Source organism: Entelurus aequoreus, linkage group LG15, assembly GCF_033978785.1.
Source record: "Entelurus aequoreus isolate RoL-2023_Sb linkage group LG15, RoL_Eaeq_v1.1, whole genome shotgun sequence".
NCBI lineage: Eukaryota > Metazoa > Chordata > Actinopteri > Syngnathiformes > Syngnathidae > Entelurus > Entelurus aequoreus.
The window spans coordinates 23,367,045-23,385,377 of record NC_084745.1 but is presented as its reverse complement, the minus strand read 5'-3'; the positions used below and the strand labels follow the sequence as shown (position 1 = coordinate 23,385,377).

The 18,333-nt window shown below is 40.4% G+C and overlaps 1 protein-coding gene across 1 annotated transcript in view; it reads left to right on the top strand.

The window, feature by feature from the left end:
• Nucleotides 1-4,462: 4,462 nt before the first annotated feature.
• rttn (rotatin) overlaps nt 4,463-18,333 on the top strand; it is a 127,606-nt gene continuing 113,735 nt past the window's right edge. Inside the window, exons 1-12 of the mRNA XM_062021083.1 lie at nt 4,463-4,681; nt 4,974-5,161; nt 5,236-5,395; nt 5,462-5,560; nt 5,639-5,729; nt 5,811-5,925; nt 6,349-6,511; nt 10,079-10,241; nt 10,351-10,532; nt 10,623-10,738; nt 11,625-11,780; nt 11,852-12,064. Coding sequence (XP_061877067.1) covers nt 4,651-4,681; nt 4,974-5,161; nt 5,236-5,395; nt 5,462-5,560; nt 5,639-5,729; nt 5,811-5,925; nt 6,349-6,511; nt 10,079-10,241; nt 10,351-10,532; nt 10,623-10,738; nt 11,625-11,780; nt 11,852-12,064 — 1,677 coding nt within the window. The 5' untranslated portion in view covers nt 4,463-4,650. The remainder of the gene's footprint in view (nt 4,682-4,973; nt 5,162-5,235; nt 5,396-5,461; nt 5,561-5,638; nt 5,730-5,810; nt 5,926-6,348; nt 6,512-10,078; nt 10,242-10,350; nt 10,533-10,622; nt 10,739-11,624; nt 11,781-11,851; nt 12,065-18,333) is intronic.

The following is an 18,333-nucleotide window of genomic DNA, read 5'->3' as shown; positions in this document are numbered from 1 at the left end:
GGCTTTCTCCCGACCTGCTCGGGGCAGCTATATGGGCAGACAGGCTCTCTGCAAGGACTCTAATTACTGGGCCTTATTAGGGGTTGATCAGGCTGCCTGTTTTTGATGTGCTGCTGGCCCACCAGGGGAAAGTGGTAGAGAAGGAAAAAGGGAGGGGTGGCAGCCAGGAGATGATGCACCACGGACGCCATACCACAGCGATGCAATGTTTCTACAAGCCAAATTAAACCTGACAAACAAAGTTCACTCTGGTAGATATTGGGTGCCAGGCAATAAAAACATGCATTCACAACATGACAAAACTATGAATAATGTTTTTAACACGCTCCTTAAAAGTCAGATCATTTAGAGCCATGCCAACAAGTCAACACATTTAGAGACACCATCTCAGCGAGCATCTAAAAGCTTACCTTTATCTTTTTTGTGATGTATCATGATCACAGATGACAGTTTGGACTTTGTTATTTTCCTGTGTTTTGTATCACTTCCTGTCTTGGTGCTCTTGTTTTGTCTGTATTTCCTGTTTGGTCTCTGTGTTTTGCAACACCTTTACTTTCTGTTTCTTGTCCTGCTCGCACACCTGTTACCCGTTGGTATTTACTTTTCTTTAGTTCCACCTTGTTCTCTCCTTCAATGCTGGTTCATTATTTAGTAGTGGCGGGCCGTGCGTTTCCCACCTAGGCCTTCATTTATCTCCGACTTCAATAATTACCTCTCAAAATACCATAAGTGATGTCACCACATGATCATTGCTGGAGAAATACTATACAGGAACACATTTAAACCCCACTGTGCATTGAAACACATCAACAGTATACAAAACGGGTTATTTTCTGGCGCATTTAAAATAAATTAAAATGCATCAGCAATTAAATGATATACCGTAAATTTCTCTGCTTGGCTTATGCAAGCAGATAAACATTATGGGTCAATAAAGTTTGATTCAAAGTACACACTTCTCAAAAATATATTAACTGCCCTAACCACATGATGGCGACAAATACACATGTAACAATGTTAATTAAATGACACGCATGACACACTTTAACAAGAGTTTACAACTTTTAGTTGTAACAGAACAGCAACTGTCAACAACTCGTGATCTGATTGGCTATCGTAACTGTCTCTCAACTCTATGTGTTCTCAAATTCATCCGCCAACGGTCCCGATGAGTATCCAATCACAGGACGCGTAAATATCACGTTCAACGTGAGGCCATCTAGAAGGCCTTACTGACAACAACTCGTGATCTGATTGGGTATCGTAACTGTCTATCACTGTATGTCCCCGTAGGCTTACAGTGCACTGACGCCTGCATTGATGATTCGGAAGGCCTCTGGCAGATTTCGTACAGCATGGTTACATAAGCCAGCTGAATTCTGATTGGATACAAACTAAAACTAAAAACAACTGCACTGGAACGAGCATAATATGACATGAAGAGAATATGAATAATTTGAGATATTTAGGGAAAGTAAATAAAAAAATAATTTTATCTTTAATTATGATCATGATTTCTGGTTATGTTAGGCCAGCAGAGAAGGTCTTGCTGGCCCTGATGGCCCACCACTGTTATTTAGTGTATGCCAAAGTGTTCTGTTGCCTTTGAGTTTCCTGCTAGACCTGTGTTACAGTTATTCTGCTCGGGTCTTAATTAAACAATCTTCTGCCTGCACAACCATTGCCTTCTTCAGCACTTGGTGAGCAAACTGGCCCCCCTTGGTTTCAGTACCCCCCTTTGCAACTGGCTGCTTGACATCCTCACAGACAAACCCCGATCTGTGAGAGTGGGCAACAACACCTCCAGTGCCATCTCCCTGAGCACCGGCTCCCCCTATGGCTGCGTCCTGAGCCCGCTGCTGTTCACGTTGATGACCCATGACTGCTGCACCAGGTCCACTACTAACCACATTGTAAAGTATGCGGACGACACCACAGTAGTGGGCCTCATCCGTAACAATAACAACATGGACTACAGGGAAGAGGTGAAACATCTGGTTGACTGGTGCAGAACCAACAACCTGGTCCTGAATGTCAACAAGACCAAAGAGATCATCGTTGACTTCAGGAAGCACCAGTCCAGCCACGCTCCACTCTTCATCAACGGCACAGCAGTGGAGATAGTAAGCAGCACCAAGTTCCTGGGGGTGCAGATAACTGACAATATAACCTGGTCCCTACACACCGGAGCTCTTGTAAAAAGAGCTCATCAGCGCATGCACTTTTTGCGTCGGATGAAAAGAGCACAGCTCCCTCCCCCCATTCTCACCACATTCTACAGAGGCACTATAGAGAGCCTACTGACCAACAGCATCTCTGTCTGGACTGGAGCCTGCAACGCCTCAGACTGGAATTCTCTCCAGAGAGTGGTGAGGACGGCGGAAAAGATCATCAGGACTCCTCTTCCTCCTATCCAGGAGATCGCAAAAAGCCGCTGCCTGACCAGGGCTCAGAAAATCTGCAAAGACTCCTCCCACCCCCACCAAGGACTGTTTTCACTGCTGGACTCTAGAAAGAGGTTCCGCAGCCTCCGAAGCAGAACCTCCAGGTTCTGTAACAGCTTCTTCCCTCAGGCCGTAAGACTCTTGAACGCATCATAATTATATTATCCCCTCAACTCCCCCCAAAATGGATTAGCTCGCTGGAATAAAAAAGACAATATAACATACATCCATAAACGTGGACGCATGTGAAAAAGTGCAATATATTTATCTGTACAGTAATCTATTTATTTATTTATATATATTTATATATATTTATTTATTTATATATGCACCTTATTGCTTTTTTGTCCTGCACTACCATGAGCTTATGTAACAAAATTTCGTTCTTATCTGTGCTGTAAAGTTCAAATTTGAATGACAATAAAAAGGAATTTTAAGTCTAAGTCTAAGTTCTCTGCACTCTGGGACCACAGCAACAGCTGACATGCACCAGAAAAGAGTAGGAATAAATGGGCAGTGCACCAAAGCTTTAGGCAAAAACTGGACAATTAAAAATTGTACTACCCTGGATCCGTCCCCTTCATTCACACTGTCAGGGGATTGAACCAGAGTCCACAGATCGAGGTCAAGCGCGCTTAGCCACTGATCCAAAAGACAGAGGTGTCAGCTCATTGTCCAGCATGACTCTGAAGGCATTAGGGAGAGCTGTTTTACTAACGCTAAAACTCACTCTTATCGACTCGAGAGTCTTAGCCAAAAAATTGTCAGCTCATTGTCAAGAACGACCCTTAAGGCATCAGGGAGGGAGCTTTTACCAAAGTACCAGCTACACCAGCTGATAATTTCAAGGCTGCTTTCCAAACAACGTTTTGTTTCCTCTACATCAGTGGTCCCCAACCACTGGACCGATTGGTACCGGGCCGCACAAGAAAAAAATAAAATAAAAAAAGTATTATTATTATAATTTTTTTATTTATTATATCAACATAAAAAACACAATATATACATTATATATCAATATAGATCAATACAGTCTGCAGGGATACAGTCCGTAAGCACACATGATGATGTATTTCTTTATGAAAAAAAAAAAAAAAAAAAATCCCCCCAGTCCGTGGGACTAATTTTCAAGCGTTGACCGGTCCGCAGCTACAGAAAGGTTGGGGACCACTGCTCTACATGATCCGTCTTGCAAGATGTACACAACACTAAACTTCTGTCTCATCAAGTCGAGAGCGCTAGCCAACGAGCTTCCAGCTCATGGTCCAGCTTGACTCGAAAGGCGTCAAAGAGGGAGGTTTTACAAACTCTTAACTTCACTCTCATCGAGTGAAGAGCACTAGCCAAAGAGTTGTCAAATCATTGTCCAACACGACCCTTAAAGCGCCAGGGAGTGAGCTTTTACATACAGTACCAGTGTCACCAGCTGACAAAACATCTTTTAAAGCTACTTTCCAAACAACTTATTGTATCCTCTCCATGATCCGTCTTCCAAGATGTATGACAGATAAAACACCCTTAAAAAACTTAAAAATTGCCATGTATGATGATGAGATTATGATAAGTAATTGTGAGTCTTTTCGCTGGGTGTGGAATTGCAGCTACCATTACATTGAGTACTGTACTTTTAATATTTGGCATGTCTGTAGTTCTGTCATTGATGACAATTAATAAGGTTCAAATGGCCATTTTTTTATTTTGCACCTTGAGTTGAAGTTGAATATACAATAATACATGCAGGTAAATGTGTTAATTATCACTCTGTCAAACCATCATGCATCATGTTCACAAAGCACTCACTCACATTCCATACCAAGATGAATACATTTAAAATAAATATTTACATTTTGGCCAAAAAAACAACAAACGGTGAATTAATTATCAAAATTTCCAGGAATAACAAAATAAAACAACAACAGAGGATTCAAGCAGCATTGTAAAAATATTGCATGTTCAATAATATAGTAATTTAAAGAGCGCGCACGAAATGGTTTTCTCCTACACCCTTGCCAGCTCGTGAACGCACCCTGGTCCTATCCAGGAAGTGGAGTGACGCTGGCGCGGATGTTGAAAACAAGCCCGCGTAGACTGTATTTATACTGCGACACAAACCGACAACGGACCAATAAACAAACTTACCTCCACCAATTCTGGGCTTAGATACAACATTTGTGTTAAATAATTAGAGACGCAGCATCCATGGGAAATGGAATTATCTGGAATTATCAAAAAAATAGGTAAGGCTACAGTGTTAGCTATGGTATACGTTGCTTGGCTCGCTCACTTTACTGCTGATTATATAAAATTGTTATTATGGTTATTTTGATTCTTGTATGCAATCCATTGATGAAAATCAACGTTATGTATGCTTGTAGAATCGACTGTGTTAGTTTTGTCTTACTGACGCGTTTTATTGCACTAGTTGAGCTATCAAAGTTAGCAAAACTCCCTTTAAAAATACTGAAATGGAATTGCACTACTAGCATACTGTTTTTTTCCAACTGAATATATTGTTTCTGTGACCAACAGCCCACTCTTTAGTGGAGATAAGAGTTCGTGCATTGAAGAGCATTATGTGCAAGCTGAAGCACTCCCTGATTACCATCTCTGACATCGTTCAAGAGAGGATGCTGTTCGTGCATCTTTTGGAATGGTTCAATTTCCCAGAGGTGCCCATGCAGGAAGAAGTCCTGGAGTTACTTTTGACTTTATCCAAGGTAGATGACAAAGACGATCAAGGCTCATGTTTTATTTCTGGCATATTTTCATTAGTTGTTTTCTTTCATCCAAGCATCCAAGTGCAGCACAGATGCTGAGAGATGTCCAAGCAGAGGGTTTCCTCACCCAGCTGTCTCCTAATGTGGAGCCGAGACTACGAGCTGTCATCAACGCAACCCTGGATCAGCTGTTCCAGCTACCTGAGCTAATCACCACACATGCTGCGCCACCAGGTTCGACATACAGTTAATTCTATTGTTTTAAATCCAGATTCTTAACATTCGGTGATATTTCTACAGTATCCACAGAATTACCATCTGATGGTCATGATCTCACTCGAGGGTATTTCCAGAAGAATACGCAGAACCATGGGGATTTACCGCCTCTGAAGATTGCAGGCACTGATATATTTCAAACAGTATTTATTTTTTAGTATAATGCCTACTTAGTTGCTCATCTTTCTAATTTGTATGCAGTGCACGATGCTGTGCAGTGCTTAAAGTTTTCTGTGTTTCCGTGGCTGACTTTGACAAACACAGACAGACACATCCTGTCCTCCAACGAGATGTGAGTAACACAATTTGGGCGTATCTGTTATATGACAACACGGGCTGTAGACGTTGGTTTAATTTAATTCTTTTGAAAAAGTTCTCTAAGGAGCAGCAACCCCAGCTTGGTGCGGAGCACGTGCGAGATACTGTGTGACGTCATTATGCAGGACTTCCCTGCTGAGATCTTCCTGCAGAGGCCTAACATTGCAAAGGTGTGCTCAGAGTGAAACAAAAGCACAACTGGCCCATTCCCAAGTACACACTTGCAAGCCAGCTGTGCATCTGCACAATCTTAACGAGAAGAAAGACAAGGGAGTTGTGTGTCTTATGTGGCTAATGCACATAATATTAAAACATGTCTCTGTATGATGTGGTGCAGTTCTACACCACTACAATTCTAAACACATTTTTATATTTAGTACCAGTTTTTATAAAGGAATCTGCTCTTTTTATTGAATGTACTTCATTAGAATTCTTCTGTCTTATCATATTCTGTCCATGTCAGAACGTTATCCTTGTTTATAAAGTGCCGTACTGCACAACAAGTAAAGGCACACGTGCTAATATATTCCTGCGTGTATCCTAAATCTATAATTTTTTATGGCTTCTCTGATTACATATTTCCCTGTCTTCAGACGCTTCTGTCCCTGCTGAGGCTGGGGTCGGGTAAAGGTGAGGCAAGTTACCTCCACTTGCAGGCGCTCTCCTGCCTGAGGCAGCTTTGCGTGGGGCTGAGGCAAAGGCTGCGCTTTCATCAGGATCCCAGCTTCCGCTCAGCGAAGCAGGGCGGCGCCGCTTGTGAGTTACCGTCAAGACGGTTTGTTTTTTGCAGGCATGTTCTTTTAGAGATTGTGTGCAAACGCCAACAGTTATGGGAAACAATTTTGAAACTAATATCATGTTAAAAAACATGTTATATATGCAGTTATGCTACTATATTATTTTATTAAATGTTCTGCTTTATTAGTTGGAATGATAATTAGAAAGTGCTATGATGTTTTAGAGCAGGAGTGTCAAACTCGTTTTCACTGAGGACCACATCGCAGTTATGGCTGGCCTCAGAGGGCCTCTCGCAACAGTGAGTAATACATGCATATACGTACGCCATACGTACGCCATAAAAAACAAATCTGTAGACTTGCAGCTTAATCGGCAGAAATTTATTGTAGAATTTAGTGTTTTTTTTTGTTTTTTTTTACAGCATATTACTGTAAATGGAAAAAAATAGTACCACAGTTTTTTACTGTAAAATCCTGGCGACACAGCGGCCAGTTTTTCACAGTAAAATCTATATTTGTTATTTTTTATGTTGTATTAATGTAAATAGAAAAACGGTACTGCTGTTTTTCAGGGTAAAATTCTGGTGACAGGTGGGCTAATTTTTTATTTTAATTTTATTTTTTATACTGTAATAGCTGCTATTTTTAAAATGTAAAACTTGCTTTGAAGCAAAAAGTCAATTAGATAATATTGTTTTATTTTAATAAAAAAGTTTGTAATGTATGATCATGTTTGTTACATTATTAGAACACACTAAACTAATAGTTCATTATTATTACAGATTATAACTACTTTCCAACCTAAATTCATACAAATGTAACTAAGAAATGTAAATGTATTATTACAGATTCATACATAAGTAAAGTAGATATTTCAGTTTTTATTTTTATTTTTATTTTAAGGAAAACAAATGTAGCTGATGATATAAAATTTGATACATTACAGCTTAATATGTTGAAAAAAATATATGCAATTGCATGAAGTACATGTATTTTTTTCTGTCAAAACAGAGAACGAACCAATGTAGCTTACCATGTTGAATAAAAATATATGCAATTGCATGAAGTACATGTATTTTTTTTGTGAAAACAGAAATAACTAGTTGATTTAATAAGATAAAGTACTTTATTGACGCATATAATTTCCAGGCTTTCGCGGCCCACATAAAATGATGTGGGGGGCCACATCTGGCCCCTGGCTTTAAGTTTGACACATGTTCTAAAGCTTCTAACTGCATCGTAACGTTTCTTTTCCATAGTTTTGCTTTGAAGCTTTTATCGAAAAAAAATCTTTTTTTCACAACGAAGATGTTGGGGAAAATAATTGCTAATATGTTTCTAACTAGCTATAGTAATCCATCCATCCATCCATCCATCCAATAGTAAATTTTATTTGTAATGCAGTTTACATTCCAGAGAAATGTATAAATGCAAAGTGCCACAGCATTTAGGAGTTGGCTAACATATAAGTTTGCTTAAAATAGATACAAGTATAAAAATACAAAACAAATACAGAGACTTAAAGGCCTACTGAAACCCACTACTACCGACCACGCAGTCTGATAGTTTATATATCAATGATGAAATTTTAAGATTATAACACATGCCAATACGGCCGGGTTAACTTATAAAGTGACATTTTAAATTTGCCGCTAAACTTCCGGTTCGAAACGCCTCTGAGGATGACGTATGCGCGTGACGTAGCCCGGGGAACACGGGTATGCCTTCCACATTGAAGCCAATACGAAAAAGCTCTGTTTTCATTTCATAATTCCACAGTATTCTGGACATCTGTGTTCGTGAATCTGTTGCAATCATGTTCATTGCATTATGGAGAAAGAAGCTGAGCAAGCAAAGAAGAAAGTTGTCGGTGCGAAATGGACGTATTTTTCGAACGAAGTCAGCAACAACAGTACACAGCCGGCGCTTCTTTGTTTACATTCCCGAAAGATGCATTCAAGATGGAAGAACTCGGATAACAGAGACTCTAACCAGGAGGACTTTTGACACCGATACACAGACGCCTGTAGAGAACTGGGACAACACAGACTCTTACCAGGATTATTTTGATTTGGATGACAAAGACGCAGACGTGCTACTGTGAGTATGCAGCTTTGGCTTCTAAACATTTGATCGCTTGACCGTATGTGCGCAACTTTTTTTTGCGTATGTACGTAACTTTTTAAAAATATATAAGCTTTATGAACCTTGGGTTAGGTGAACGGTCTTTTGGGCTGAGTGATTGTGTGTGTTGATCAGGTGTTTGAATTGTATTGGCGTGTTCTATGGAGCTAGGAGCTAGCATAGGAGCTAGGAGTTAGCATAACAAAGACATAGGTGTTTTTATGCAGGATTAATTTGTGTCATATTAAATATAAGCCTGGTTGTGTTGTGGCTAATAGAGTAAATATATGTCTTGTGTTTATTTACTGTTTTAGTCATTCCCAGCTGAATACCAGGTACCCTGAGTATGCTGCCTTGGCTGCTAAACATTTGATAGCTTGACCGTACGTGCGCGTCACGTACGTAACTTTTTAAAAATATATGAGCTTTATGAACCTTGGGTTAGGTGAACGGTCTTTTGGGCTGAGTGATTGTGTGTGTTGATCAGGTGTTTGAATTGTATTGGCGTGTTCTATGAAGCTAGGAGCTAGCAGAGGAGCTAGGAGCTAGCATAACAAACACGTAGGTGTTTCTATGCAGGATTAATTTGTGGCATATTAAATATAAGCCTGGTTGTGTTGTGGCTAATAGAGTATATATATGTCTTGTTTATTTACTGTTGTAGTCATTCCCAGCTGAATATCAGGTCACCCCCGGCTCTCACAGCATATTCCCTATCTGAATAGCTTCAACTCCCCACTAGTCCTTCACTTGCACTTTACTCATCCACAAATCTTTCATCCTCGCTCAAATTAATGGGGAAATTGTCGCTTTCTCGGTCCGAATCTCTCTCACTTCATGCGGCCATCATTGTAAACAATAGGGAACTTTGCGTATATGTTCAATTGACTACGTCACGCTACTTCCGGTAGGGGCAAGCCTTTTTTTTATCAGATACCAAAAGTTGCAATCTTTATCGTCGTTGTTCTATACTAAATCCTTTCAGCAAAAATATGGCAATATCGCGAAATGATCAAGTATGACACATAGAATAGATCTGCTATCCCCGTTTAAATAAAAAAAAATCATTTCAGTAGGCCTTTAAATCAGCTTTTTTGCATTTTCCCCCAACATAGTTAGTTTAGAAAATGTCACATGTAAGATTCATGTATTTTTTTTAAAGTGACCTGGGATGAGTATGTAGTAAACTGCAGAGAGTACAAAAGCGCACACTGGGTGTGCTAAGTAATTATATTTGCATTTTCTCTTACCCATATTGTGGGCAGTCTGATGATAAGCATATATTCTGCATATTCATAAAGACATGATTGCAGTCCTTATTTTGCTCACTTAAGAAATGCAATCCTCTGCACACAAGTTTAGTAGATTAGCTTTATGTGTGCTACCAAGTTTGCACATGTCTGAATACATGCAAACCTTTAATCAGATCCTAAATATTATATGTTTTGCTTTGGTTGTTAAGATCCAGTGTCACAGAACTCCTCCTACTCCCAGGAAGTACAGGGAACCCAGCGTTCTCAGGGTTCTTCTCCAACCGCAGAGTGCTCTCCTCGGCCATCTGTAGTCGGCGGAACAGGCCAGAGAGTCAGCGGGGATGGCCAAGATGGAGATGCATTTTCCAACAGGTATGCATGATGATAATGATTGTTATATGATGGTGTGTAGGCTTTTATGACCCCCTAACCTCTCATAGGCTTCATCCTTTCTTTTTTCTCCTGTCTGTTACTCATCCAGTGGCAGCTCACACAGAAGTGCAGCAGCAGTCCAAGCAGCCAGACAGACACCTCTGTCTCCGGCAGACGCGGCTCTTCCAGACCTGGATGTGGAGGATCCCCCGGAAATGCGGTTGCAGCAGCTCACGTTAGCTCAGTTTACTGTCGCCACCCTAGAGCACGCCATACCGCTGCTTAAGACAGGTAAGAGGCAGTGTGTGCGCTCACTACGTCCACCAGTAGCTTGCCAAGACATCTCAGTTTTTCCTCTCTCTTCCCCTTCATATTTCACAGAGGGTTCGCATGTGTTCTGTCGTGTTCTGGAGCTGCTGTTCGACGCCGTCCTCCTGCTCGGGGACAGTGTTTGTGAACTGGTCTGGGACGATTGCAGCCTGGTGGGGATGGAGCTGGCAAGTCAAAACACTACTTGTGACAGCCTCTTATGCAGATGAATGGATACACTTCACTAGAGGGGGTTGGGGTGGGGGTGTACTTGGGTTTTGCCACAGAAGCATACGGTGCTCTGCAGGCAAGGAGGACTTGACGCATTTGATTATGCAGAAATCATTTTAGAAGGTGCAGTTTTGCTCCAAGCAGCCCCTCACAAAATGTGCAGTAAGTTCAAGGCTCTATTGTTTTTGTTTTGTTTTGTTTTGTTATTGTAGTTGTGCACCGTGTACTTTTGTACATTTTGTGCAGTTAAATTGCGATTCCTGCAAGATTTGGATGCAGTGGAGGCATAATACTGTGTTTTTAAACATGCCTGGTGTTTTTAGACAGTATATAATTTATTTCGGACCATCTTAAAGCGGGCCTCACTTTCCCATCTTCCCCCTTGTGATTATGTTACTCTGCAGGTAACCTCATACTGTACACTTGTCAAGCATTGTGGCCCCTCAGGCCCTCTGCTGTTTAATACGATGCAATACGACGTCTTGTGGCTTGTTTTGTCATATTAATGTGGAGTTTTTGTGTGCCAGACTGTTTTTTTAGGGTCCTATGGGAGCACGCTTTTGTGATCTAGTTGTGCAAACAATAAACAGGACATCTACTGCCCCCTGCTGGTATTAATCATCACTGTGCTAGACAGAACAAAGTGGCTGAGAATAGATTGCTCCAGTTTATTCATTGTGAGATAAGATGGATCTGTATGTGGTCCAAAAATAACCCTCAAATCCTCCTTTAGATTCAATCCCTTATGCATGCATCAAACAAATATTTTCTTTGGATCCCGCCTATCTGCACTGGTGTGTGGGAACATTCAAGTGATGGAACATTTGTGTTTTTTGTTTTTAGAAGGAGAAGCTGCAAGCAAGCATGGACTTGCTAGCGGATGTACTCAACTACCACCAGGACGACGTCAGTGATTATTTAGTTTACCACAGAGTGGCATACACAAGCTTGGCTGTATTCACCATTAAACTCCTACAGACCATACTCCCTCCTGAAAAGGTGCGTTTGTCAACTTTTCCTTTGTCGGTTATTGATTTGTTGAGAAAAATGTTAAGTGTTTCATCTCACAGGCTGGTAGCAATCTCCCCAAGAATGCAGCAACAGCTATTTTTCACCTTTGCCTGGACAAGTCGTTTGCAATGGCATTACCCAGTGTACAAGAGACCGCAGTGGCCTACCTGGAGCAGGTAAACTCCGACAGCCACGAGGTCTATGGGAGGATGACCCGTGCTGCTCTCTCGATGGAATCCACATGTAGCTTCCTCAAGGAGGCCCGGGCTGAGGTAGGCACTGCAGATTGTTGGTATGGCCTTAAATCTATGTCACGGTATAAATTGTACCCTCCTGCGATAACTATATATATATATATATATCCCAATATATTATTTGGCACAAAAATGACAATATAACTATTTCAAAACAGATTAAAGGCCTACTGAAACCCACTACTACCGACCACGCAGTCTGATAGTTTATATATCAATGATGAAATCTTAACATTATAACACATGCCAATACGGCCGGGTTAACTTATAAAGTGACATTTTAAATTTGCCGCTAAACTTCCGGTTCGAAACGCCTCTGAGGATGACGTATGCGCGTGACGTAGCCCGGGGAACACGGGTATGGCTTCCACATTGAAGCCAATACGAAAAAGCTCTGTTTTCATTTCATAATTCCACAGTATTCTGGACATCTGTGTTCGTGAATCTGTTGCAATCATGTTCATTGCATTATGGAGAAAGAAGCTGAGCAAGCAAAGAAGAAAGTTGTCGGTGCGAAATGGACGTATTTTTCGAACGTAGTCAGCAACAACAGTACACAGCCGGCGCTTCTTTGTTTACATTCCCGAAAGATGCAGTCAAGATGGAAGAACTCGGATAACAGAGACTCTAACCAGGAGGACTTTTGACTTCGATACACAGACGCCTGTAGAGAACTGGGACAACACAGACTCTTACCAGGATTACTTTGATTTGGATGACAAAGACGCAGACGTGCTTCTGTGAGTATGCAGCTTTGGCTTCTAAACATTTGATCGCTTGACCGTATGTGCGCAACTTTTTTTTGCGTATGTACGTAACTTTTTAAAAATATATAAGCTTTATGAACCTTGGGTTAGGTGAACGGTCTTTTGGGCTGAGTGATTGTGTGTGTTGATCAGGTGTTTGAATTGTATTGGCGTGTTCTATGGAGCTAGGAGCTAGCATAGGAGCTAGCATAACAAACACGCAGGTGTTTTTATGCAGGATTAATTTGTGGCATATTAAATATAAGCCTGGTTGTGTTGTGGCTAATAGAGTAAATATATGTCTTGTGTTTATTTACTGTTTTAGTCATCCCCAGCTGAATACCAGGTACCGTGAGTATGCAGCCTTGGCTGCTAAACATTTGATAGCTTGACCGTACGTGCGCGTCACGTACGTAACTTTTTAAAAATATATGAGCTTTATGAACCTTGGGTTAGGTGAACGGTCTTTTGGGCTGAGTGATTGTGTGTGTTGATCAGGTGTTTGAATTGTATTGGCGTGTTCTATGGAGCTAGGAGCTAGCATAGGAGCTAGCATAACAAACACGCAGGTGTTTTTATGCAGGATTAATTTGTGGCATATTAAATATAAGCCTGGTTGTGTTGTGGCTAATAGAGTATATATATGTCTTGTGTTTATTTACTGTTGTAGTCATTCCCAGCTGAATATCAGGTACCGTGAGTATGCAGCCTTGGCTGCTAAACATTTGATAGCTTGACCGTATGTGCGCGTCACGTACGTAACTTTTTAAAAATATATAAGGTTTATGAACCTTGGGTTAGGTGAACAGTCTTTTGGGCTGAGTGATTGTGTGTGTTGATCAGGTGTTTGAATTGTATTGGCGTGTTCTATGGAGCTAGGAGCTAGCATAGGAGCTAGGAGCTAGCATAACAAACACGCAGGTGTTTTTATGCAGGATTAATTTGTGGCATATTAAATATAAGCCTGGTTGTGTTGTGGCTAATAGAGTATATATATGTCTTCTGTTTATTTACTGTTGTAGTCATTCCCAGCTGAATATCAGGTACCGTGAGTATGCAGCCTTGGCTGCTAAACATTTGATAGCTTGACCGTATGTGCGCGTCACGTACGTAACTTTTTAAAAATATATAAGCTTTATGAACCTTGGGTTAGGTGAATGATCTTTTGGGCTGAATGATTGTGTGTGTTGATCAGGTGTTTGAATTGTATTGGCGTGTTCTATGGAGCTAGGAGCTAGCAGAGGAGCTAGGAGCTAGCATAACAAACACGTAGGTGTTTTTATGCAGGATTAATTTGTGGCATATTAAATATAAGCCTGGTTGTGTTGTGGCTAATAGAGTATATATATGTCTTGTGTTTATTTACTGTTGTAGTCATTCCCAGCTGAATATCAGGTCACCCCCGGCTCTCACAGCATCTTCCCTATCTGAATAGCTTCAACTCCCCACTAGTCCTTCACTTGCACTTTACTCATCCACAAATCTTTCATCCTCGCTCAAATTAATGGGGAAATTGTTGCTTTCTCGGTCCGAATCTCTCTCACTTCATGCGGCCATCATTGTAAACAATAGGGAACTTTGCGTATATGTTCAACTGACTACGTCACGCTACTTCCGGTAGGGGCAAGCCTTTTTTTTATCAGATACCAAAAGTTGCAATCTTTATCGTCGTTGTTCTATACTAAATCCTTTCAGCAAAAATATGGCAATATCGCGAAATGATCAAGTATGACACATAGAATAGATCTGCTATCCCCGTTTAAATAAAAAAAATTCATTTCAGTAGGCCTTTAAAAGGCTCCTAATTTGGCTGCTGGCGTACAGTATGTATTGTTTTGTCAAAACCAATATTAATCGACTTGCTAATTACTTTTTGTTATAACATGGTTTTGTCTACACTTCTGTTAAATGTAGTTATTATTCTGTTGTTTGTCTACTTTACAATATTTTGTACAAATATGGGTTTCGAACCAATTAGGGGTCGACCGATTATCGACTAATAGAGATGCATCCGCCCGCGGGTCGGGCGAATGCATGACGAAAAAAATAGATTTTAAATAGATTCGGGCGGGTGGCGGTTGAACCAATTCGGAAATATATATACATAGTTAAATGTTGTTACCCACATACGAAAAACGAGCAGCACTCTTTGAAACAGGCAATTATTCATCAGGCACTGCTGCAGCTGTCCCGCCAAATTTCTTCCCCCCTACAACCCCCCCCATTTACTTCCGGGGCTGCGTCCAATAAAGTCACAAAGTTGCTGCAATCGTGTTACGCGACAAACTAAAAAAGGGAATACTAAAGACCAGGGAAAAAAAAAAAACAATAATAGTCAACACTTTCTTAATGGAAATGAGAATAATATTATAATAATGATAAATAATATTATCACGCATTAATATCTCTTAGCCTCTATTTCGTGGCCAAGAGATATTAATGCCACGCAAGAGATATTAATGCCTTGCATCGTCTATATTAGATATATAACAACGGGTGGGTGGCGGGTGGTGGGTGGTTGTGGTTTTGATAAAATGTTAGTTCGGGTGGATGACGACTTTTGTGATGCGGTTGCGGATGAAATAATTGCCTATCCGCGCATCTCTATCGGCTAATATTTGGTATTTTGATGTCTGTATCAGCCTTTTTTAAATGTATTTATTTTTCATTTAGCAACTACAACAGAACTACATCATCAGATACAATATCAACACACATGATAGCAGTATTTAAAAAAAGTGAAGTAAATAGTAATAACCCAGTATTAACAATGAACAACAATTGAAAGGCAACCTTTTGCCATACATAGGAAAAGTGCCCTCTTTGCTGCAACCCAGTTTTCTTTTTTAATTAACTTAATAATAAAAATTACTCTCTCGGTCAATGATATGTTTCAATATCTGACAGGGCATTTATTTGAGTTCTTGTGGGAACTCTTCCCCAGTCTGCCCAACTGCGTTAAACACGGCGGTCACGCCCCCCCCCTTCCCACCTTCTAATGCAGTGCTGATCGTCTACAACAGTGGTCCCCAACTCCCGGGCCGTGGCCCGGTACCGGTCCGTGGATCGATTGGTACCGGTCCGCACAAGAAATAATTAGTTATTTCCGTTTTATTTATTATCTGAGCCCGAACGATCTTTTATTTTGAAAAGTCTTTTATTTTGAAAAATTACCGGATTCTCTCGGTTATATCTTGGTCACTTGAGCGCCAAAATGTAACCCAGCTAGCAAAATGAGTAAAAAACAGACGTCTTTGGAAAGTTTCTTTGTGAAGGGGAAAAGGCACAGTGAAGAGAGAGAAGAACAGCCTACAACTTCCAACAAAAAGAAAGCTTTTAACAGACAATACCAGGAGTCCTACTTGAAATATGGATTTATTGCAACAGGTGATTCCCACGCACCAAGCCAGCTCTGCCTAATATGCGGCGACCGGCTCTCAAACATTAGCGAGGATTTTGTGTGAGACTGAGCCTGCGCCTTCATTCACCAAGGTGGTGCACGATCACCTGTCGGTGCTTTTAAAAGAGTTCGAGCGCTACTTCCCAACTTCAAAGGATCCACAAACTGGATCCAAGGAATGGATCCGCGACCCATTTGTCAAACTAAGCAGGTGAATCCAGCATGTCTGTGCAAGAAGAAGATCAACTGCTGGAGATCGCAAATGACGGCAGCCTTAAAAGTGTGTTTGAGACAACAATGTTCTGGATTAAATTCATGGCAGAATACGCTGAGATCGCCACCACAGCACGGAAAACCCTGTTGCTATTTCCGACACCCTATCTGTGTGAAGCGGGATTTTCTGCAGTGACAGCCACCAAAACAAAACAACGGAGCAGACTGGACATAAGCAACACACTTCGGGTGTCTTTGTCTCCCATTACCCCAGTTGGGACTGTCTCGTTGCAGAGAAACAAGCTCAGGCCTCCCATTGATTTAGCGTTACAGTGAGTTAAAATTCTCATGCACTTTATATTAGTTTTTAATGTTGTAACTGTAAATGTTGACTTTAACACATAGGTGTTAGAAGATAAATAGTTAAGACCTTGGCACCAAACGCTCAGACAAGATCTGTCCAACAAAAGTCTATGAGCATGAACTGATGAAAACTACTTGAATCAGAGGCTAAGCGTCTTCTAAGAAAACTGATCAGTTGAATGCCATGAGAATGACAATAACCTATTAATTGAGAACACTCAAGCCCATTTATCTTCAAATATAGAAAAAAGCACATTCTATAAATGTGACATGCTTCAAGTATTTTCACATTTGTAAAACACAACATATATCCCCAAAGATGTTAAATTAAGTAAAAAGGCAAACGTGTCACATGTCGAATATATATATTTTTTCACGAGTCAAGTCAAGTCAGTGTCGTCGCAGACGGCTACGGATTCTAGCCAATGGCTTGACTGGGATGTCCGGTACAAGGAGGAAAAGTGACTTCTGTTGTGGCGGTGAAAGGTCGTTTTGAATGTTGCCGGAAAAGAGAACGAGACACGGAGATTGAGAACGTTGCATTTTATGAAATAAAGAAAGACGAACTGGAAATCTGTCAGAGCCACCATTCATTGGGATGTTACAATATTGACGGACAACACAGTACGGAGACGATCTGTGGTGTTGACGTTACGTATCTATTATTGGAAACTCAACACAGCAATGACATTATGTCCTTCACAAGTGTATGCAAACTTTTGACCATGACTGTATATATATGTGTGTGCATATATGTATGTATATATATGGATGTATTTATGTATGTATATGGATGTATATAAGTATGTAATTATATGTATGTGTGTCTATATATGTGTGTATCTATCTATCTATCTATCTATCTATCTATCTATCTATCTATCTATCTATCTATCTATCTATCTATCTATCTATCTATCTATCTATCTATCTATCTATCTATCTATCTATCTATCTATCTATCTATCTATCACAGTATATGTGTATATATATATCACAGTATATGTGTATATATATATATATATATCACAGTATACAGTCATGCTCATAAGTTTACATACCCTGGGAGAATTTATGATTTCTTGGCCATTCTTCAGAGAATATGAATGATAACACAAAAACCTTTCTTCCACTCATGCTTAATGGTTGTGTGAAGCCATTTATTGGCAAACAACTGTGTTTACTCTTTTCTTTTTAAATCAAAATGACAAAAGAAAGTACCCAAATGACCCTGATCAAAAGTTTACATATCCCAGGGACTTTGATCTAATAACATGCACAAAAGTTGACACAAACAGGTTTGAATGGCTAATCAAGTTTCCAATCCTCACCTGTGACCTGTTTGTTTGTAATTAATGTGTGTGTATAAAAGGTCAGTGAGTTTCTGGGCTTCTGACAGACCATTGCATCTTTCATCCAGTGCTGCACAGATGTTTCTGGATTCTGAGTCATGGGGAAGGCAAAAGAATTGTCAAAGGATCTGCGAGAAAAGGTAATTGAACTGCATAAAACAGGAAAGGGGTATAAAAAGATATCCAAGGAATTGAGAATGCCAATCAGCAGTG